Source organism: Achroia grisella, unplaced genomic scaffold (assembly GCF_030625045.1).
Source record: "Achroia grisella isolate CSIRO2021 unplaced genomic scaffold, CSIRO_AGI_Agris_v1 utg511, whole genome shotgun sequence".
NCBI lineage: Eukaryota > Metazoa > Arthropoda > Insecta > Lepidoptera > Pyralidae > Achroia > Achroia grisella.
In genome coordinates, this window is record NW_026712905.1 from 3,557,592 (window position 1) to 3,583,645 (window position 26,054).

The 26,054-nt window shown below is 33.6% G+C and overlaps 2 protein-coding genes across 2 annotated transcripts; both read right to left on the reverse strand.

Moving 5' to 3' along the window:
* Positions 1–21,477: 21,477 nt before the first annotated feature.
* Positions 21,478–23,988, reverse strand: LOC131846577 (uncharacterized protein K02A2.6-like). The gene is made up of 2 exons (XM_059195914.1): positions 22,206–23,988; positions 21,478–21,929 (listed from the first exon to the last, which is right to left on the reverse strand). The coding sequence occupies exons 1-2, from the start codon at positions 23,986–23,988 to the stop codon at positions 21,478–21,480; spliced, it is 2,235 nt and encodes a 744-aa protein (XP_059051897.1).
* A 56-nt stretch (positions 23,989–24,044) lies between these two features.
* Positions 24,045–25,298, reverse strand: LOC131846578 (uncharacterized). The gene has a single exon (XM_059195915.1). It carries the CDS (start codon positions 25,296–25,298, stop codon positions 24,045–24,047), a length of 1,254 nt encoding a protein of 417 aa, XP_059051898.1.
* Between the last annotated feature and the right edge of the window lie 756 nt (positions 25,299–26,054).

Consider the following 26,054-nt stretch of genomic DNA (forward strand, 5'->3'; position numbering starts at 1 on the left):
CTCCACCAGGATATCCTGTTAGCGCACCCGCCTGCGCTGTTGGTGTACACACAATTATATCATCACCCATAAAAACATACACATAAAAACCACGTGTTACAGATTATTAATGTTTAATTAGTATAAAATAAAGTCACCGCCGCTTATATATGTGTATAAATTACGCAAAGGATTTTAATGCAACTTTCAACAACAAATAGAATGATTCAAGATGATAGTTTACGAGTATATGTATTCATACGTGTTATGTGTGTATAACAAGCCGAGAAATACAAAGATTCGTAATGAATCCGTGCGAAGTCGGGACGAGTCGTTATATAAATGTACTCAATATTCTTTAACGTTTATTAATTTACGTACGTTTGTTCATTTCAGGCGTAGCAGTCCCTTCGTATCTTGCGCACATTAAAAAATGTTAATGCTTTTGTCGACCAACTCGCCTGTAACATCAAACAAAATAGTCATAATTGAGCCCGTATCAAATAATGTATTAAACGGGAGCGTCCTTTGTTGTACTTTATCTGAAAATCAAATTCTATTTGTTTATATTAATTTCTTGATTATTCTCAACTAATTAAATTAAATTATAATAATTATTAAATTATATTCATATTAGACAGGTAATAAGAAAATATTAAGAAGCTAATACGAAATTATTAACTAAATATTATAAGATATTTTTAGTAGTGAAGTGTTACCCCCCAATTCAAGTATGTTTTTTTGAGATACAGAATAAATAGTCTTTGTCTGTAACTCGTAATATATAATAGTAATAAATGGACAGCCACATTTTCGGATTTAGTATATGTATGTATAGTATGAACGGCATATACTGACCGCTACAGACAATTATTCTCAAGAATACAAAATGTCTGCACAGTGCAAGGATTAAACCCGCGACCACCTGAAGTAAGGCGATATGCTAAACTGCTAAACCACCGAGGCCGTTATATATTATGTAAATATATGTAGTATATTTTGGTATAATCATACGCCACGCCTAGTTTGAACTAGTTACTGCATTCCTTAAAGACTTAATATCTGAAACCTTATACCTTTCTAATCTTACATCACTTTCAATGAAATAAATCATCCTAACTCCTTCAATCGTTTTTATGTGAAACCTTAACACACTTTTATAAGCAGGCAGTTTTCAGTTCGTCAAGATTTTACGAGTATATCCTATGTACAATGGCAAGCGGAATGTCTGTTGGAGCTTGCAAATAAAACCACATCTATATTAACTATTGCCGCTTTCCACCACACTTATAGAGTAAGTCATAAAAAATTTACGCTCCTGTTTACAAGAAAAGGTTGCTCTACTTATACACTCACTTTTCACTGTCATGTGAGTACCAGGTAACGTATTATGCGGATCAAAAATCCCCAAGTTGCTTGTAAGTTGCAACAAAGTCTTAAAAGCAAAGTACGCGGTTGTTTAATGTAAACATCGAACCAGTAGGTTCTATTCGTCGCGTCGCGTATTACTCGTTTTCAAAGTTTTATTAGTATTGGAAAAGTTATATCGACTTGATTTTTTTATAAAAACAACTTTTATTCGATATAAAGTTCGATGTTTATCGAATTGTTTATCGATATAAATAGAATGCTATTCAGAACGCATATTTGAAATTGTAATAATGTTTACTTTTTAGTAATATGTCTAATAATATATCTTGTACATAAAAAAATCATAGGTATAAGTTCAACAATATTTTTTATATTTGTGAGTAACCAATATTAATTCAAAATTATATAGCTGCATTAGCAGGCTTCTACCAGACTTACTGGGCAGGGAGAGAAATACGAACGGTAAAGGTGAGTGTTGATGTATGTCGGCATAAACCTACACCCGGGTCAAAAGTCCCGAGAACTGCTTTTGAAAAAGAAGTTTCCCTTTCTGCCAGGTGATGGACCCGGCACCTTACGGTGTATCCATGGAATGCTAAGAAGTTCGTCTCACATACATATAATTATAATAGACAGTCATGGTGGTCAAGCTTTTTAGCACACCGCCTTACTATCCGATAGTCGCCGGTTCAATTTCTCATACGGTGCAAACGTTTAACAATGACTTGACTTATAGTTAGGTTTTTTTCAAATATAGCTTTATAACAGTTACATAATTAAGGCAACTCAAACAATTCCATTGATCCGTCGATAACTTTACTAGATGCTACGTCATATATCTGCAATTTATAATATTACCCTTCTCCTTTAGATAGATTATTATTGTTCGGACATTTCTTGATGTCACAATGTAATTCAGTCGTTCACAATAAACATGAAACAGAAATCGCCAGGCCAACGACGGAATTACACCACCGCGAATTACAATTTATTCTTATGTAACAACCCTTATTTGGACTAGTTGCTATACCAAAACGCTTGTTACTTGTTATTTATCGTTTCTTATTACAGAGTAAGCGGCACTTGTGGAATAATACAGCAAATTACGTACATATGTATGATAAGAGCTATTTGCTCATATACACATATGTAAGTAGGTATATGTAGCAATAGTCATATATTTGTTCGAGTATGAATTAATTGTAGTATCTTTTATCGAGCCACGTTTTGATGTAGTGATTTTAATACTAAATGTAAATTTTATAAATCTAGAGAATGTGAATCCATACCAATACAATAAGTGCAATATGTTTCGTGTAGTATAAAACAATAATTTTAATAAAAAGCTAAACAAATGGGAATTTTGGCCATGGAATACATACTGCCAAGAATCAAAAATCTAATCAGTCCATATTTGTCATTGAAATGTAAAAATGCCAAGAAAATGATTTTCAACAAATTAAAAGAGAAAATTCTCAAATAGGAGATTGACAATTCTGGCAAAAGATTTTTGGCCATGGAATACATATTGCCAAGAATCATCTAATCAGCACTGTTATTTGATCTTCGACCTAGGAATAACTCCCTGGTAACTAAAACCATCGTAATGGTGGACTGAGTGACCTGTTTTCCTCTTTAATATTTAATATTTCACTATTGCCTGCCAGTACTTATACTCGGTACACACCTATACTAAGTATACACTATAAGGGTATATTCAATAATAAATACTACCTGACCGTTGTAATTGTCTCGTGACTACTTCACCATTAAACGATTTCAGGAATTTTATTTGAATTTTTAACAAATAATTTATATAATTAAATGTACGCATTAGAAGCAAATGAAATCCCTTAATTCTGTCCGCAATTAGTTCAAGTTTCCCTCTGTTCAATTTTCTCTTCGCTAATGTAATTTCTAGTCTTTACAATGTATTAGGGTTTTTATGCCTAAAAAGATCTAGTGATCCCTTTGTGTAATTTGTTTTTGTCGTGATGTAATTGTCTCACGTGCCGTACTGGGACAAATTGGTTCACAGAAGTTAAATTAAAATTTATTAGATAATATATATGAGAAACGTACAATTTTAGTAAGAAAAAAAATGTAACCACTGAATCTATGACCTAATTTTACTGATACTAATATTATTGATACAATTAATTTAGAAATAGATACATATAATGTATATGTGTATAGTACAAAATACATATATATACAAAATATGAAATTATTTTACTTGATTTTTTTTATTATTTTTCTATTAACAATTAAATAATCTTTCTTCAATAGTAGCAGAGATAAATACTTTCGTTCACTAACTACCCACATTAATTATTATCATATTCATATAATAGATTTCGTATTTCTCGAATCAACGTCTGAAAATCCCAATTTACCGCAACAAAGGGAATTAAATAAAACTTGAGACCCAAACACATACTATACAAGATTGAATTGTCGCAAGTAGAAATAGGATCTCCTGTATCTTAGAGGGAGCGAGTTAATATGTTTTCTCAGTAAATAAATTATACAATATACATATATGCATTTCTACTTGTTTAAAGTGGTGTATGCTTATAGTCATAGTTTATTTTCTTAGTAAAAGAAAATAATATAATAAATATATAATTTTGCAATTAATATAAATTTCAACCTGACATGATAATATTTGTGACAAATTATAATAATAAATAATTCTAGACAATTAACACCTAGTGCCATGGTAAGCAGAGCTTGTATTATGGGTTATACAACTGATATAAACTATTCGATTTTTTTTCATACATACATATTATACATAGAAAACACCCGGACCGGTGCAAACAATTATACTCATGAATACAAATATTTGTACCGTGCAAGGAATCAAACCCGCCACCATCGGAATTAAAGCGGTATGCTAAATTGCTAGACCACCGAGGCCGTGACAATCATAATTAATTATATATAATCTTATATAAAATCACAGTCTTAATATTTATAATTATTTCTATACTTATGATTGTACTCGTAATAATATACTTTAGAATGCTGTTGTCCAATAAATAAAATAAAACTAATACATATTTTAACTAATACATTATATCCATAACAATTCCATACTATGTCAAGCTGATATATTTCTTTTAAATTACATATTTTGCTGTACGCCGTAGACCAAAGCTGTACGGTTACATACTTATTTCTATACTATGATTTTGTTTAATGAATAACAAATCTATTGTTAAATATACATATAAAGCAACGCTGTATTTTTACGTATATATATTGTAAACATTCTCAGTTTACGTACAGACAAAAGAATCTGTATTTTATATCAGAGAATTTTGTCGATTTTTCCTTCGGCCTTTCACAATCTAAGGACAATAACGTCTCCTGCTTTATTATTTCCCTTCATAACGCCTGTCTTACTCACAAAGTATACTCCATCGACCTTAGAAAGCTAATATTGTTCAGTCTTTTCTTAGCTGTTTTCTAAAAAAGAAAGGTATGTCTATATATTAATAACATAAAATAAATATTGTGCAATATTCTTAAATATTTCTGTGTAAGACACGGTTATTTTTCGTAAGTGATCAATCTTCTTGATAAATCAATCAATCTTTACATATACCTACGGAAATAATAATATTATTTATTTACTACTGTAAGTATTTATAGATATGTGGTACGAGTACTATAAGTACGTGTCAAAAGTTTGTATTTTTTTAACATCAAAAGTAGCTTTTGTTATGTCGTTCCATAATAAATTGTCAAACTTGAAATAGATTTTTTTAAACAAAATATGAATACTATATAATATTATTTTTCTGTATAATATAGGTATAACTATTTATATTTTTACAATTATTTTAATTTAATTACGCTCAAGGTTACTTTCATATTGTCAACATGTATTATCAGGTTGTTACGCTCGTTGTTGCGCCGAGTCGACTAAATAGCAACGTATCGACATAACTAACACAACTCACAATTTGTCAAGATCTAGCACAGACCGATCAGGTCGTACAGTACCTACTTCATTTTTAAATTCCTTTAGAAAAGAACGTTTTGTTGACATGATGAGAAAGAACCTGGGTGTTTTGAGGCTTTGGAATTGATATTTAATGACCATAATATTTTCACGACACGTATATGAAAAATATTTTTAATAATCTAGTAGACATCTCTAAATAGTAGTTCTGTGATAGATAGGTTGAAATAATAAGAGCGCTGGAAGTAAATACTTTACTATTTTACTTGGTTTTACTAAGTAGTATTACTTTACTATTAATATCTAATCTAAAAACGAATTAAACAAAGTTAAGAGAAATCACTGTCTTTTCAAAAAAGGAAAGATCTAAAATAAACAAATTAACCAACAGTTGAATTACTATCAAATTGTGAATCTTCTTCTATATAAAGTCCATGGTATATTATTATAGCATAGTCACCAACATTAATTTTAGAAACATACCTCTATCCGATTTTGAAACGTTTTGGGCGGGTTTATGAGAGGTCAACGGGCAAGAAATAGATCCTGTAAAGGTTCTCATTTATAATCAACGGTTGATTTCCTATTAATAGTATTATATAGTAGAGTTTATTAAGATATATAATAATCCAATGCTATCTAGTACTATACAACTAATATTAAATACTTAAAGACATACATTTTAGTAATACATACTAAAATATAAACAACATCCAGACTGATACTTATGAATACAAATATTTGTATCAAACAAGGATTTGAATAAGCTATCATCGGAAGTAAAGTGTGCCAAACCGCTAAACTACCGTCAGGCCTTTATCGTGATTAAATGAAGCGATCACCTCAAATATGTTTCATGTATTGTTATGCAATGGATTGTGTTTAGAGAAATTGTTTGACATAATGCCTACAGCTACAGACAGGATACACTATAGAACCTGAACAGTCACATAAGGGGGCACAGGGTTGTTAGTGATGTGGACGAATAACCCTATTGCTACAAATGTTTCATGTTAAGTTGACCTCACCACTGGTGCCCCGCCAACGTAAACGTTAGCACAGACAGGTGCATCATTCCATCATTATCCATAAAAAACCGAGCCGTCAGCTGAAAATAATAATAACAATATTAGATGTTTTTGGTAAAACAACATATCACGTGATAAATGATTACTATCAACCACAAACACCTGCAGTAACAATATTTCAGGTGTGGTAGCAATGAAGATGCAAGACTAGATTAGACTAGAAGATTGAGTGAACGTTTCTTGTACAAATATATGTACAAACCAAAACCAAACAAATACATATAATAAAACATACAAAATAGACAGATTAACAATTATACAATAAATTAATTGACAATTTGAATTACAAACTTTTTTGCACTTTGTGAATGAAATTGCCAAATGATAATCGCTAAACTGTTAATTTCAATCTAATTGATTTGTAAGCCACAAAATTACATAAAACACTTTGTATATCTTTTTATAGCGTCAATTTCATATATAAATCGGCAAGTATCTATTTAAACACATTTGTGTGCTAAGTACCGTGAGAATATAAAACCACAAACCCTTTTAGCGGTCGTGTCCACACATATTCACTTTTATAAGTTATTTAATTAAATAATAAAAGTAAATTACAACTAATCATTGACGTTCAAATATTACACTATGTGTAATATAAAAAGGGGAAAAATTATTTTGATATCATTTACTAATTTATATATTTAAACTGCTACTGATGCTAACTTTAAACTCAACTTTTAAATTTAGTAGTATTTAAATGTTTAAATACTTTCGTTGTACGTCTATAAAACCTATACAAATTTCTTTATAAATTCTTTATGTAGAAGTAAAATAAGCGATAAATAAAATAAATAAATACAGCAAAAAAATATTATATGTTATATTTAGTTTTGGACATGGCAATAGTGAAGAGTATATCGTTATGGTTTGAATTTAAATGCCGATATGTGATAGTTATAACATAGTATACGGCCCATTTGATGGTAAACGTCACCATAGCCTATAGAAGCCTGAAACACCAGGGGTGTTGCGTTCTCGTTGCCAATTTTATATATAACTAGCGATCCGTCCGCGCATTGTATTACAAATCTTTGAATTTTTCAGCTTGTTCTATACTATAATACGCATCTTTTATACATATAAATCTTAAATCACTATTACGGACATTATGTAGACATTACTCTGTCTATTACTAACAACATTAAAATCCGTTGCCTATTTTAAATGATATAGGTAAGCGAACAGACAGCCGCGGCGACTTTGCTTTTTACTATGTAAAGATACACACTTTTAACGTGCCCGTAAGATTAATATACTCGCTCTAGAATTAATGTGATTGCGAATAAACATGGCGCATGCCGCCAGTGCCGTTCAAGTACCAGACATCAGGCTAAAATGTGAAACATGCGCGCACTACATTAGTTACGGAGATCGGCCATCACTCACTCCCTGTGACGATACATCACACAGGTTTTTCCAGAATATTCTTTTCTATACATGTTATTATATAAAATTGAAACTAAGTATATACATTTTATAGTACAGTCGGACTTAGTTCCAAGTGGTGAAAAGATTAATTTAATCTGTTATTTTTTTTTATACCTACATAAAAAATATTCCACTAGAACCGACTTTAATCACAATAAAATCAATACGAAATCAAATCCTAATTATCATATTAGTACATTCGCTTGTATCCAGAATTATTACTATTGATTTAGTTTTAGTGACGACAACGCCTAACCAAAGAAAAAAAAAACTATTATACATTGGAGTTAGGTCTCTTTTTGGAGATAATGAAACATTGCAAAGACATCACCTACAGTCTAGTGATAATATTGACTTTAAGTTAAATTACCTAGCTATAAAAAAATACACAGAAATGACTATGATTCCGTTTTAGTCATTTTGGTAGCGATCCCCAAAAATTAGAAAGGTGGCATATGTTCCGATCGTAAAATGTTTAGACACTTTAAGCACTTATGTGCTTTAAGTCCAGCTTACGGACTTGTAAGTTAAGCTATAATACAATATGAGTTAAGGTAAAAACTTTAAAATGCACGGTGCTACGGAACTACTACACTTTTACACTATTTATTATGGTTTTCAATAGATATACCTGAATTACTACCTTAAAAAAGAGTGTAAATATTTGTTATAATAATTCAATTTTTTTTGTGTCTGAATGTTTTTTTTTAACTTTTGTTTTGTATCCTATATTCTAAATTCTAAGTTTAACAAAATTGTAACGATAAGATTAAGCTGTTAAAGCGAGGAGATGTAGAATATAAAAAAACTCCAATAATACTAGCGTAATATCACAGCAATATCTTTATATAGTACCGTTTTATATTACACACTTATAACTACTTATACATCACTTATACGGTTTTTTTCATTGAATAAAAATTCTAGATAACAACAGGTCTCAAAGAAAATCAAATCATGTCTCGGTCAGTTCGAAGTGCTTCCGAGCTAAGAAGAACTAACAAGAAAACTCATTTTTTCATTATTTCGTTCCTTGTATTAAAATCGAGTGAGTTACTAGGTATTCTCTGTAAACATTAGTATTTTAAATATTGGAAAAAATAGAATGTTGCATCCGCCTGATATAACGATATACTCTGGAAGGGTACCAGTGGGCTATAATTGGATGAATTTGAAATCAGTTAGCCCATTGTGGCGAATTCATCAAGAAATAAAGTTATCAAGACCAACATACGAGTATGCTCTATCTGATATATTCATATTTATTTATCTGTAACAATTTTGAAATTGCATCTTTCAAATATTATCAACGCGAAAGTTTGTGAGTATGGATGGATAGATGGATGAATGTTTGTTATTCCATCACGGAAAAACTACTGAACGGATTTTGATGAAACTCTACAGTAATATAGCTTACATCAGAATAACACATAGGCTATAAATTTCACGTAGGTGGAATCGTGAGCACAGCTAATTAGAAATAAAATTAGTAGGTTTCTAATAATTGCGATTAAATTAAACATCTAAAATATAATTATTATTGACAAATTGTACTATACATTGGTAACAATAATCCCCATTACTAATAATTCCCTCTCCCACGCTATTAGTTAAGACTATAATACCTTTATGCAAGTATAATTGAGGTCCCAAACCTGATTGAACCGTTAATAACATTATGAGATTTAGACAGTATCATAACCGAGTGATCACTAACGGAATCAAGCACAGACCGCAAACCATATATAATGTATTGCGGAACACGACACAAACAATAAACGGTGAAGTATGGGACCGTTTGGGATAGGGTTGAACACAGCCTTACACTGATACTATTCTGCAGCGCTACCCGCCATATAACTTGCTGATGATTCTCTCTACTACTTCGACCGCGTGTTAAAGGTAGCCAAAACTCTAATACTCGTATAATGATTTTATCAGAGACACAACTGTAAAATGTCACCTGCGTGGTATCTTAGTCTACCGGAATGGCTACGCATAAATGGTAGCACGGGTGTTACATGACAACGTGATGTTCGTAGTTGTGATATGTACTCGTATATATGTGATCATTCATATTAATTATTTAAGCCGTTAAGTCAATGAATTTAAGCTGAAAGTGCAATAAGGAAGCAAAATCTTTCTTGCCTTATATAAAAATATTATATGAACCCGTGAACGATTATCTCCTATTACACACTTTCAAGATTTTTATGAGATAAGAGATATACATTCTCGTGACACAATCTGTCTTTATGTCAAAGTCTTCATTAAACTCAGTTCTGCCGTTTAGTCAAGAAGATGTAACAAAACGACAGATCGAGACACATTCGCTTGCAATGACTTGTATTTAGGATGCGAGAGTAAGTTTATTTGTTACCTCATAGGTCCTTAACTATACCAATTCCAGGTAAATTTGACAAGGAATAGTTGGTTATACGTACTTGCATAATATTAATTTAATAGAGAATTTTGTTTTACCTTTTAATACGCAAAATATAGGATTGGTAACCCTATAAGTGTGTTCCACAAGAATAGAGGTGATATTTCCTCGAAAGTTGTCGGAACAAATACATTGAGATTAATAAATACGAAGACTAACATAAATCCGGTTTGGAGCGAAATTTCAACGGGAAATGGCTTTCGAAGTTGGGAATTTTTACACGAAGAACGGGATATCTTATTCACGAGTTCTTATTGAAGCATATTTCAAGAATTAAATTAAATGTACCTAATTATTTTTATGTGTATATGCCATCAAGTACAACGATTTAGTAGATTACTATGACGTCAGCGGGAGCCACCAAATTATAATAATGTAATATTTCAGGACAATTCGCACAGTGCCATTTAGTCCCAAAATAAACAGAGCCTGTGTTATGGGTACTAGGCAACTACTCAAAATTCATATAGATTTCAGACAGCAATATAGATAATACCCAGACCAATACAAACAAGCATACTCATGAAAATAATGGTTTGCGATGAATCGAACCCATGAGCATTGGAAATAAGGCGATGTGCTTACCTGCTATACGAGCCAAGCCGTCAAATATTAATGTTTCTTAACTATAGTTAAGCATTTACTTTGCTTACCTAAGATGTGCCCTAATCTTATTGTATAAATCTATATAGAAATCCACAACCGTGGGGTGACTTCTGGTCTACTGAAATACAGGCTTCGTCCCTAGTTCAGTTCAGAGGCTCATAAAATTAAATTTTTTTTACGAAAATTATTTAAGACCTGTATATGATTGTGACTTAATAAAATATTATTGTTATTATCATTTAATGTGTTTAATTTTTACAAACGCACCGATTACTGAAAGCACGTCATTTAACTGTCGCATAAACACAATGCGACAAATTTTGTTGATTGCAACGGATGCTATCACACCTGCGAGCCCGATCGTCAGATTATATTCTCGTTTACATAAAATTTATTGGATGCACTGAATAGTGAAATTGACTGCCTCGGTGGTATAGTAGTTTAGTACACCGCTTTACGTTCGATGCTCGTGGCTTCAGTTTCAGTTATTATGAATACAAAATTCATGAGTATGATTATTTGTATTTAAGTATTTATGTCATTGGCCTAGTATCCATAACACAAATTATACTTAGCTTGGGATTAGATGGCACTGTGTGGATTATCCATGGTTATATTATTATTGTAAAACAGTCCTACGTAGACAAAACTGTGTAAATTATCTTTTTATAAATTTCTATTATTTTTAAGTATATAGAAAACTGTTAAAATATATAATATCCATTAATTAAGTTATGTTTAATTTACTTTCAGTAAAAAATAAATAAATAAATCGCATTTTGCATTCAATTACTTAACTTCTAGCGACTATATTACTACATCTAACTGACCAATAACTAACAATTTCCATCTGTCAGTTCAGCGTAAAGCTACATACATTTTTAATCGTCACAGCCAAATGCCACGGCTGTTGGTTACACAGCACCGCGCGTGACAATATTTTAGTTCGGATTTCAGAGTTCGGAGGAAAAACTGACGTAAACCTATTCAAATATTTACACTGTACTATGTGAAAATGGAAAACACTGGATATTTTAACAGCGATGGTACTAAATGGCTCTTTGATTTGAAACACTAGACACTAGTCTTTTATATTTTGTTACTTTATTTCTCACTAAGTGTATAATTTTGATATGTCAACTGTTTTAATAGATTTTGAGAGAGATTTTTGGAGATGTAAATTGCATTATTAATGATGGTAATACCAGGATAATTCACACAGCGTTATCTAGACCCAAGTTAAGCTAGTTCAAGCTTGTCTTATGGGTACTAGATAACTGATACAAATACATCGATTTTTTTTCATTTATGAAAAAAAATCATACATATTATACATAGAAAACACCCAGACTGATACAAACAATCATACTCAAGAATGCAAATGTTTGTGCTATGCGAGGAATCGAACCCGCGACCATTGGAAGTAAGGCGGTACATTAAAAAATAATTAAAAATGTCTTGCATGATTGTTGTGCTTTAATGATATTAGTACCAAATCTCTGTTCGGAACTGAGGTAGACTAGTTTAAGATCATTATCATGATCACTAACCTTCAGTAGGAGACGGCACCTACAGAAGAAAATATTTATACTATCGACTGTATACATACAGAGACTGTCTTATATTATTTTCATTTTCATTTCATTTTACATACTCGTACCTAAAATACATAACATTACATTACAAAACAACTAAATAGTCTAAAACATCAGAATCTACACAAGAATTTATATATTCTTTGCCACGATTTCTTACTTTTCTTTCATGTTTAATAATGGGTGTAAATTACTTTGCATTACACTAATCTTACATGTAAGTAATGTAAAGAGAAAAGAAGCATCTTGTGACTTAAACGCGGATATGCATCACGCGAATAAAGCCCGTATAAGTGGGATACATCAGTGTAACGGCTGGAAAGCGAGAACCCGAGGGGCTCCCGCCATTCTCGCGTCTGCCGTAAAAACCACTTCGCACTGAAATTATCATCATTTCGACTAAAAACGTGCAATAAACGCCGACGGGCCACTGTTCCGCGCACCCAGTTAGCATCATTACTGGGGAGAGACGGAAAAAATCCTTTTTACTGAAAATTGGGTAATCGACGCCCGACAGGCGGTGTATTATTTCTGATATCGCCCCTTGAGAGTGGTATTGTTGTCACGTAGCACGTGATATGTTTGCGCGAACTCCACTTTTATAACTTTGATGTGGATATTTATAAATACACTAAGTGCTTAAATAACTACGGAAGTTGGTATAAGGTGATGACACTGCAAGAAAAACATATTTAATAACATATTGTACTTTATTTATCGATTAACTCGAAGACTGAAATTAAAGATGAAAATGAAAAAAGATAAGAAAAGAGGATGCATCTAATATAAAGTGTGTGGTATATAATAATATATCCTATGAGATTTAGCATTTTATGAATATATTAAGTATAACTCAATTAGCTAAACCATAGATAATATAAAATGCTAAACTAAGAGCGCTGTGGCTCAGTGATTTACTACCCTGATTGAGTCGTGAGTCGGTCGGAGAGGTCGTGATTTCACATCTGGCCGACACCAATTAATTATTATATTTCTGACTGACTCTCCGGTAAAGGAAGTACCGATATCAAACAAAAAAATAATCCGAGAGCCGACGGTAGGCTCAGCACATGCCACGCTTGGATTTAAATAAGCCTAACGACATATAGGACATGTCAAGTGTTGTATTCACCATGTGATCGACAGTTGACAATCCATTTGACTACCCTTTGGTATATCTTTGATAACAGTCGTAGCTGTATGTAGAGTGTGAATTAAACTAAACTAATAAATACTATCTGATATTTGCTATAATAAAACAATGTTTTTTGCATGTAATCAAACTGTCGGCTGAATGTCGCATTATAAATTTGACATTGCGATATGCCTGCGGTGGTCACGTGATCTGGTCACATGACACCGTCACGGGCAGACGTATCATAGCTCCGTGACACGCTGTCACGTATCACGCTGCTTATAGGGTTGTCACTCTATTTTTATACATTTTTTTCAATACATACTAATATTATAAATAGATCTGTTTGTTACATTATATATTTAAATATTGTATATTTCCCAATGAAATTTGATTTTATTATTGACTTTGAAACCATTATAGGTAATACCTATTGTATTAGTATCGATAAATTTAGCATCGATAAATCTTTCATCATTCACTGACATGTCATTAGCGTATACTATTAATGCAGACGGTTTTCACGTCTATTTCATTATTATCCGTAAAAAACTACTTAGGGATGAATAACAAAGTCAACACTTTTTTTATATCCTGAAGTTTATAACTGACTACAGATTGTACATTGTTATGTGTTCATAATTTCGTTTATGTCTGTAAACTATATTCCTTAAGGTGAACCGTCTACTTGTCGGTCAAATGTTCACTAGATAATGTAGTACTAGTAAATAATATATAGTAGCGTTCCTTTATGGCCAATACCACTGACTGATACTGACCATCTAATGTTGGAGTAATCTATAAATCACACACCGTACGAATACAGCCTTTTAAATACCAATCAATCACAACAACAATGAAATCGCTAGCTCGCCCGCTATTTTGAATTCAAAAACCTACATACTCGTACACTTTATATAAACTTTTACGACAGTCTGTCTGTCTCTTAATTCCCTAAATTCTGCGACCAATTAATCTTCTTCTAAATCGTTGTTACATTTCCAAAACGTGGCCCGACTAGTCAATACATCTCTTTTATTGCTCTTTTGAACGGTTGCGTGTGGCTCAATTTGCGGAAATCCGATGTACATAGAGAGAGTGCAGTTACCAAAGCCACAAAACAGGTCAATGGATACGAACTCTGCTACGTATAACGAACTTACTTCCGGCCTCTAAAGCCTAATAACAGATTTTTCTACTGTATTTTGGCTATTGTAACTTTTTATAATGGTTTGGCCGCAAGTTTAGCTTAGCTTCTTGGTATTATAAATATATAGGTCACTTTGTATTATCATAAGAAGAATGGATAGAATGACATCAGAGGTCGGTCTCAGGTTTAAACAAGTAACAGCAACCTTGGATCCTGCCCTCAGAAAAAAAAAGAAATTCATTTGCGTTTCTTGCCAGTTTTTCTCAATTGGATCTGTATACTGAACTGGGAAAAAATTATAATATGAAAAATTTGACGTTCATAAGCGGCTAAAATGTCCTGCTTAAGTCAATTATTTTGAATATGAATTTGAAGATATACCTTTTTAATGTGTCGATTGATTTTTTTTAGAAGTCCTGCGAAAAGGGACTTTCTTTAATAGCTAAATTCTATTCCCTATTTTTCCACATAATTGCAATTATTTTATACTATTTTTATTACTATTTAGTAAAAAAATAACAAAGCAATTGAAAACAAATCGGAGTCATACAGTTTATTTAGTTTTTTTTTTAATATTCTGATGCGATTAATATTTATTTAAAACTAGCAGACCCGGCCATAGCTATAAAATAATATTGCGACTATAAATTGAGATGTAAGCTACCCTATCTTTCAAGTTGGATCAAATTGCACACAATGTGCATATCAAATTTGCAATCGGTTCAATATTTTAAGAGTCCATCGCGGACAAAATGTGGCACGTAATTTTTATATCTTTATAGATATTGTCAATATTCACAGTAACCACAGACAATCAAACATATAGAGTAAAATTAATTAAAATTGATTATACTTTTAATTGCTTATATATTGGAGTAGAAACAAGTCACAATCTATGGATGACGTCACTTCATCTACTATTCTATATATTTAATATAATAAAATCATTATTAGTCCCGCAGTACGCATCGTCTCCATTGTTTATAATTACTTGTCTTATTAATATACATGAGAAAGTACAAAGAGAAAATTAGCATGTATTCAAGGATTTGTTCCACAATACGTGGCAATTTTCGCTGATTGCATCTCTTTCTGTATAGTTACTTCAGTGTGAGATCAAACACACGTCTCAGATGAACTGTAATTAGAGTTAAATAATTCGGCGCAAACCACCCGTAAAGAGCATTCGAGTGACATCTTTCTAACAAAGGGAACGTGATATTTTTAATAGACATAAGATGAAAAAATACTTCTAATAAAAAAATACTACTACTTAATATTATGTTATCTATGCTACTACTAAAAAAAATCTCTTACATTTAAGAAATTTCTCTTACTTAAGAAATTTTTTGGCTACACACCTGAACGGCAAATATTCAATTGTTACTTTTTAGTCTAATCACTATTTTACATGTTCGATGATAAGTGGTGTCACAGATTAAATAATGCTTGTAGTAGACTTGAGAGCTACGGGTGTCACACTGTATTCATTGTTATTTCTGAGAATGAGAATTAAAGTTAGATGTGTTATGTTAGTGGATATAAAGATAGTAACTTTCTATATCTAACAGTTCAAACCTTGCAAACAAGTTGTTTGGTGGTAGAAATATACGAAACGCAAACAAGTAGGATGACTTGGTATAATATTTTCAACTGAAATCAAGAACTCAGAAATACGTAATGCTAATGCTTGTTATATCTTTGTTTTCTCATTATAAGACATTTTGCAATTGACTACGAGTAAATCGTAGCAAAGAATTATAATGTCATCATTAAGAATAGACCAAGTGATCAATCTCAACCCACGTCATCTGTTGACTGTCGCGAGCCGACAAAAAAGTGTCGATGAGTAAGTAATTACATTTTTTTTACTTTTTATACGCTTTTTCCATAAAGCAATGTAAGACGCCAAGCGTCTTATAAACCTATTTGTAATATTGTACTATTTTCACATTTCTTATGACCCATTTTAATCATTTCAGACAAAGTGACAAAATCATCTATTTCTGGTCTGGAAAATGTAGTAGTTAATCATTATTCAATATGTCACCAAATTATGCAAATGTTTTAAATATTTTTGCAATATTACTGCCTTATTAATTTGATCCCTAAATACAATATTATTAATGTGATCCCATAAACATTTTTTTAAATATAAGGAAATAGAAGTCACTTTTTATTTTATGGAAATAAATAAATTTTATTTTTGTTTATCATTAAAGTCACTTGGTCTTAAGTATATAAATACTATATAAAAGTACATAGAAGCACATAAAAATATATATTCCATTTGTCTACTCTCATAGAAAGGGTAGTATATTTGGGAATATTGTGGAGTGTTCACAAATGGTCATATTTCAGCTTTGAAGCTGTGCTGTCAGCAGCAATGGATGCGATGGCGAAAAGCCTCGAGATGACAGTCTAAACTACTAGCAGTAGAGTAACTTACTACATTTAACATATAACTGTTCTTTTGGTTACGTGTATCACTTAATAATATATATAGTGACCTAATTTATGTCAATATCCGAAACTATTTATAGCGTCATCTGCCTCAGCACCTCTGTCTTGCCTAGTTCTAGTACCAAGGAACTTGCCTTACAAACTTTGCTCCAGTATGAAAATTAAGATATACTGTGAAATTACAAAGTACGTAAACATAATAACATTAATATCCGTGGACAATTTACATAGAGCCATTTCGTCTCACGCTAAGAATAGCTTATGATATGGGTATACACCTGACATACTTAGATACGTTTTTTATAAATACTTACATAAGATACATAGAAAACACCCAGACCGATACAAACAACTACTTATGAATACAACTGTATATACCGTACGAGGAATGAAACCTGCGATCATCAGAAGTAAAGCGGCTTGCTAAAAATCTAGACCACCAAGGCCATGAATAAAAAATCATACGAAATAATAGGAATGACAAATGTCAGAAGTATTACTTATGTCATACGTTTCTATGATTCCCGTGATGTTGCTCATATATACAGTTACCATGGGCTTGGTTGCAATTTAAAAAAAAAAACATCAAAAGCTACAATAATCAAACTTGAGTAGTGAAGTAAACATCACGTCTATTTTATAACCGAGAAATTAGTTGCCAGTGTACCATTTGGCCACTGGTTCCTATAATCTGTGGCTAAGGTCCGGCGAGATTACGTTAAATAAATAAAATAAAAGCTGTTAACGTTGTATCTCGCACTAGCTTAGCGGTCGCCCCTCTCACAGTAAAGGAAATTAATGATATAATTATATACTTTTGCTTCGTACGTATGATGAGATTGCAGTAAGTAGGTGCTTATACATTTACTTTGTATAGCCACGTATTATTCGCAACGAACTAAATAAATCAAACTTATTTTTAGCTGTGGTGTTACTTTCTTCAACATATTTTTCATGTAAGTACATCGAATTATTCATGAAATGAAAATAATTTATATATATATTTGAAAATGTCAAGAAATGTATTCCATAAATATTTTATACGGAAAAAAGACTTCATAACTTGCTTTTCTTTGCGACTGTTTTCACTGATTGTAATATGTAGGTATAACAATTCTCATATTTCTATTTGTAATCCATATAGATTAGTCTCGTATAAAATTCGAATTAGGTATAGAAGTAATTTTATAGAATACACTAATAAATAATGTACGAATAAATTGAAACCACTTAATAAATTGTAATACCTTCTATTTTTTTATGACAGCTAGCTTACCTTAGCTTTATCAAGCAATTGTTTGTATTATCCATAAAACAAACACTGCTTAGCTTGGGACTAGATGGCGCGGACTAACTTTTTGTAAATGCATACATTATATACATAAGAAACACCTACACATACAACACCTAAATTATACAAACAATCATAGTCAAGATTAGACATGTTTGTACTGTGCGAGGAATCGAGACCGCGACCATCGGAAGTAAAGCGGTTTCTAAACCACCTAGGCCGATATTTTGTATTTGTTACATCTCTATAGTAACTAAAATCGGAATAAGCCAGATTAGCGCTAGTAAACACGTTCATCAAACTACCCCATCAGTCGCTTGTAAGTAGTTATTACTTCATAACAAGTTCGTTTTCATTGGTGTATTTTTTTACCGCAAGTTACTAGACCTGAAGAAAGGGATATCAAAAAATTACATTTAATTAATAATACGTGACTGCCTATATATATAACAAAATCATATATATTATATATTTGCATATTTTTTTATGCTACAACGTTAGCAAAGAAGCACTATTAACACCTGAAGTTTATTTATATCTACTGGCCGTACACTACTACAAACGATTTTCTATTTCCTTTCAGATTCAGACTATATGTATATGGATTATTGTAACAATTCATTCCAAAGCCTACATGCGGCGACATAATAATCATTATGGCGATTAATGTACCAACTTCTCGAAGGGCGCAGTTCGCGGCCTCTAACCTCATTATCGAACGCAACTCGATCTGCCTGACGCACCCTAAACCTTCCCACAGTTGATGTTAATTGCGGACGAAGGCATTGCAAACAAAACGAAAACATTGTGTAATTACTTATTAAAATATATATATTTAGGTATTTTTACAGACAGACTATCTGATGGTAACCTGTACGTAAGTTTCTTGTCTCTAAAGAAAAATTTCGATAGGTAGTTTATTCCACTATTTCTCCAGAAACTCTAAAACCGCACTATTTATTATTAATATACGGTTCTAATTAGGTAAGTTATTTATAAAAAAATTGATCCGCCTGAGAGACTAATCTCCACCTAAGTGCAGGGGACTACGCCTTAGAAATTTACTCAAAAGATGTTATACTTCATAAAATTTAGATTTCGAATTTAGTTGCCTGCATGCACTATGCCTTAGGACGTTTTTAAAAAGATGTTATATTTTCAAATTCATATTTGGAATTTCAGTTTGAAATAAAACTATAAGTGCAGCGCCATCACGAATAAACAGTTGTAGGAGTAGCAACGTATTCGTGGTTTGATATACATGGACGCGTGTTGGCAAATTCTCGCCTAGTTTCCTGTCCAAAATATTCAGTTTCCTACCGTCTATATGGTGCTAGCTTTAATATTTAACTCACTTGTATATAGAATAACTACTATGTTGCAATACTGAAACACGCTCCAACTAAACAAAGCACAGGATGTACATTAGGAAATAATTCTTTGCTTACGTATTATGTATGTATATTTGCTAGTGCCATTATTATTCGTTCATAGTAGTTAGTACGCACTACAAACAATGAAATTGCACTTTATACAGTCCAGTTTAGTAGCGAAGTCTGTCTTTTTCATCGTCACCTTCATCATTGTTTTATTTAAGTACGCTGAATTCTGCCAGTAACATGATCTTGCTGCATTTTTTTGCACATTACACATCGTACAATATAACGAAATAATGAACAAACGAATAATTCAGTAAGTTCATTTTAGTTCCTACCTATTTCTGTGGCTATGTTGAACATATGATAGTGTAATAAGCCCCCAAAGCACAGTGATTAACGTGACATGGACTGCAAAGCGGACGCCGTTTTGTTCCTGAATTAACAAACAAAAGGGAGGTTACTTATGCATTATAAATCTAAGTGCCCAACCCAGTAATAAGGCGGCATAATGCCAGGCTAATTATATTAATCGTGCGTGGCTTAACTCGGTTACAATGAGATAATGCTCTGAACCGACCTGAACAAGAATAAAGCCGCGGAGTCGTTGTCTGTAATGAATAGGCCACGTCCTAGCTACTTTGCTAGTCTAGCTAGCAAACAAATATGTATATGACATACTAGCTGAGCCCACGACTTCGTGCCCGTATAACTTAATTGGACTCTAATATTTGGTACATTGGAGTACTACATCTTATGTGAAACTTATCACGTATATTACTGAAAATCACAAATAAGTTAAATTGTTTCAGAGATTAGCGCATACAATCCCACAGACAAACAGACAAAATTTTAGCAATCTTCACATTCCATACCATTGTTAAAGTCCCCAAATAATATTTATAAGATATATGAGGCGATCTAATTGATCGCCCTTAAATAATAACTACAGGCATTTTATTTCAGTTCTTATAAAATAAAATATGACTCCAATTATTAATCGATGCGCACTTTTGTATTCAATATCAAAACAGTATGCCGTGCATGCTTATCTAATCTCCAAACTATTTGATCCTTCGTGCCGGATCAAATGGTTTGACAATTGCCAAACACAGAGGAGAGTAATGCGAACTGATCGAGAATAAGATTTAGACAGTAATGATAATGTGGGAAATAAGAAAAATCAAAATGGAAAGATAATGAAATGGATTAAAAGATACTCAAAAGCAATAAATAACCAATCATTCAAAATTCCAATCTATATTTAAGTAATAGATCTTCGGGTTTAGTTACTAAAGAATACAACCAAGTTGAGATCAGAAACCAAACTGTTTATTTCACATTTACCCTCAATATACATAATTATAAATTGACCTTCTATTAACATAATCAATACATAACATACCTTTCTCTCCTAATGATTGGCTAGCAATATGACTACTATTAGAATATTTATTGAATACGAATAATACTTAATTAATTAATTATCTAGGTAATCTCAATCATAATTTAGATGATAGAAATACATATCAAATCAGTTATTAGATTTTGTAAATTTGACAATAACAATCATTCATTAACACTCATTGGGTATCCCTATAATTTCTGGCCATAATTCAGGAGGTGGAATGACTATGGATGGATCCTGTGATAGCTTAGAGTCAGACTCCTTCATGAGGTGACTGTCTAACTCGGAAAGTGCTCTTGTAGTTGCGCTTGCTGGTCTTGCTAGAATTTGGTCTGTATGACGGCGATGCAACTCTCCATCTTCCGTTCTCACCCTGTAAGTTGCAGGTCCTTCCACTATCTCCACAGTGGCTCTGTGCCATTTGTCTCCTGGGCCATACATATGTATCAGTACTGGTTGGTTCACTGTAAAGTTCCGGGCAGGTGGATGGAGTGCTGCCGCTTCACGCTGATGCTCACTACGACTCATAATCGAGTCGGGATGTAGGGCTGAAACTGCAGTTCTATATCTCCGCCCATTGAGTATTTCGGCTGGTGTTTTGTTGGTGGAACTATTAGGAACTGTTCGTAAATAATATAAAACTTTACAGAGCTTTTCTTGCCATGGCCAATTTTGGCATTCCAGTTTTTTCATTTTATTTTTAAAAGTTTGGATAGCCCGTTCTATCTGCCCATTTGTTTCAGGGTGATATGGTGGTGAATACAAATGTCTAATTCCATTATTTTTCAAAAAAATATTGAACTCCTCAGATGTAAAGGCGCGTCCATTATCAGAAACTAATACATCGGGAAGACCTTGCGACGTAAAGATTTTTCTAACAACATTTATCACCGTACCACTATTCATTGAAGGCACTATTTCAGCTTCAAACCATTTACTGTAGCTATCTACTAGGACTAAAAATGTTTTCCCCTGGAAGGGTCCTGCGAAATCAACATGTACTCGACTCCAAGGCTTTTCCGAGACAATCCAAGATTGTGGGTCTTTTGGTGGCTTATTTCGTACCAGTTGACATTGTTGACATGAGGCTACAACGTTCTCAATCTGACGATCCATATCCTCCCACCACACGTACCCTCTTGCATATGCTTTGGTTTGAACCATGCCTGCGTGTGGTGCATGCAACAACTTTAACACCTTCTCCTGTAAGGATGTCGGTATTATTACTCTATTACACCATAATAAACAATCTTTATTATGCGAAAGAGCTTCTCTCCTTGTCCAATACGCTTGTAACCTCAAATCTGTGTTTTTGCGCGGCCAACCATGCAACACATAGAACATTACTTTTTGTAGAACCACATCTTTTTTGGTCTCCTCAGCAATTTTACAAGCATCCAGTTGCCACTCGCTCAATTGTTCTTCCATCAACAACATATCTCTGGTCTCTTCTGTCTTTATGCATGATGTATTCGGAGCAGTCCATCTGCTTAAAGCATCCGCATTTCCAATTAATTTACCTGGTCTGTACTTTATTTTGTAATCATAACATGCTAGTTTTAGTGACCAGCGTAGCATTCTAGGTGAAATTTGCTCCGGTATAGGTTTTTCTGGATTGAATAGACCAACTAATGGCTTATGATCCGTCACTATAATGAATTTACGACCTGATAAGAACTCATGGAATTTAGTCAATCCAAATATAATTGCCAAAGCCTCTTTATCGATCTGACCGTACCGCCTCTCATGGGCTTGTAATGTTCTTGAGGCCATCATCACCGGTCTTTCTGATCCATCCTGCATAACATGCGCAATAATTGCTCCTAGTCCATACTCCGAGGAATCACATATGAGAATTAGTTCTTTCTGCAAATCATATCCCACCAGCGTGAGATCCGAAGACAGTAAGCGTTTAGCTTCCAAAAAGGCTTTATGTTCTCCATCACCCCAGCTCCATGTCCTTTTAGATTCTAAAAGTCTATACAATGGCTCTAATATGGTGCTCTTACCAGGCAAAAATTTCTCATAGAAATTGTATAAACCCAGAAAAGCTCGCAGGGTTTCTCTGTTCGTTGGAGCTGGTTTCTCTTGAATTTCTTTAACCTTCGCAGGTGACGGGTGGAGCCCGTCCACATCTAACATGTGGCCTAAGAATGTAATGCTATTCGCTGCAAACACACACTTTTTGACATTCAGACGCAGTCCCATTTCTTCCAGTTTACATAAGACCTTCTTAAGTCTCTGGTTGTGTTCTTCGACGGTGGTGCCAGTTACGGCTACATCGTCTAACAGGCATGCTACTCCCTCCATACCTGCAAGCGCAGTTGACATAAGCCGTTGAAAAATAGCTGGCGCTGCGCTTACGCCGAACGGTAAGCGATTCATCTTCATTAGACCAATCGGAGTATTAAGTGTTAGCAGCATAGCTGTCGCATCATCTACTTTAAGCTGTGTGTACGCTTGCTTTAAGTCCAGTTTGCTAAATATCCTGCCCCCACTCAATTTCACAAATGCTTCATTCGACTTTGGCAATGGGTATGTATCTGTATCTATCGCGCCGTTTACCGTCACTCGATAGTCACCACACATTCGTATTGTTCCATCTTCCTTCATGACTGGTGTCAGTGGCGTGGCCCATTCCGAATATCGTACAGGTGTTAGTATGCCTGCAGTGACCATCTTGTTTAATTCCTCTATTACCTTCTGCTTGAGTGGGTAAGGCACCGGGCGGGCCTTTAAGAAACGAGGGATGGCATCTTGTCGTAAATGTAACGAAACTTTAGGACCCTTGTACTCTCCCAGACCTTCTTTAAATAACTTAGGATATTCTCTTCTGACCAGCACAGTCCAGAAACTTGGAGGCCTAGTGTTTGAAACCAATTTCTACCCAACAGGTTCGGCCCATTTCCTGATACTACTACAAGTTCACACTGTGCTTCCTTATTCGCTAATATAATTCGTACATTAGCTACTCCCAAAACTTTTATAGGATCTCTAGTCCATGTTACCAGCTTCAATGTAGTGGGTCTTAAAGGTGGGGGTGTCGACCATAGCTTTCTATATGTCTCTTCCGACATAATAGACCGAGAGGCTCCCGAGTCCACTTCCATTGATAATTGCACTCCGTCTATAATAACATCGGTAGTTATAGGAGGTGTGCAATTATCTGTACAGACATAAATCCCCATCATCTTCTCTGCCGACACGTCGTCACTTCCACTACATTCTCCACCCTCGTCAACTAGGTGTGTGCGTCTTGGCCTCTTATCGCATGCTGCTGCAATATGCCCGAATTTCTTACAATAGAAGCATTTTGCTTTCCAGAACGGACAGCGTTCGCCTGGCTTATGACCACGTGTACACCGTCGACATTCATTGGATCTCACAATACCAATATCCATAGGTTCGGTTTCGGTAACATTTGGTGGAGTTTGGTTTGACGCACTAGCTGCATACGCAGGGTACAAATCAGGGAATGTCGCTTGATAATCCAGACAAGTCTGTAGTGCGACTTCGTATGTTAAATCCTTCTTCTTTAATAAATCGCGCCGTAAGCGATCATCCCGCACCCCCAGCACTAGTCGGTCCCTCAACTGGCGTTCCAGGTCTACAAAATTGCACTTTGCACCTAGTCGGCTCATAGCCGCTACATAGTCCTGTACACTTTCTCCTTGCAACTGTTGCCGTTTATGAAATTTTCCCGCCTGTAGTATTTCATTAACTTCTGGTTCAAAAAACTTATCCAAAACATTGAAAATATGCGCTAACGATACTTCAGTCGGCCGTTTAGGAACTAAAAGAGATGCGATTAACGCAAAAGTGTCTTTTCCACACTGAGAAAGGAACAGCGATCGTCCCCTATTGAGGTTATCTTCACTGACGCCCGCCGCGTCTAGCGCACACATTAATTGCTCCTTGTAATCACACCACTTATCAGTTTTTGGGTTAAATTGTCCGGGAAACACAATATTCGACACAGTTGCTGCCATTTTCACGTTAAATAATTTTAATTTATCTCGTCGCCAATAAAGAATACAACCAAGTTGAGATCAGAAACCAAACTGTTTATTTCACATTTACCCTCAATATACATAATTATAAATTGACCTTCTATTAACATAATCAATACATAACATAATTATTAATGAATTAATTAACCACCATTATTTAATAAGTAAGAAATTCTTGAAATTGACTATGTCTAAATACTTTTAGTAATAGACAGATGTAGCCGTATTATATTTTTGTTGTATATCAAAATTAAAATAAGTGAGGCTGGGAACGTTCGTGGTGAGTTCATTAGAGTGTAATCCGAGTTGAAATTAAACCGAGAACACTCGAGCAGCCTAATCTAATTTGAGGAACATTCTGAGTATAGGTAGGCAGGTATGCTGTTTCAACGAGCACTTGGGGCCGACACGGCGCCTGAGGTTACTTCAATTCAATTACTTATAATTAACTTGAAACGTACCATTTTGAGTTACAAAACAATTAAGTTGTTTACTAAAAACAAATACAAGGTCCAAACAAATTGTATCGTAGAAAATCAGACTATTTAAATTATTACTGCATACCAGCCTTCTTGTTTGATTTCTGTAAATATACTGCCATGCGTGAACAAAACGTGGAGTGGAAACATTCCTTAGAATGTGATTCCTTGAATACTGTTACGAAGTACCTCTGACTCCGTAAGAGTATTCATTTAAAATATTTAAGACGTATTAAGAAAACCCCACGTACAACAG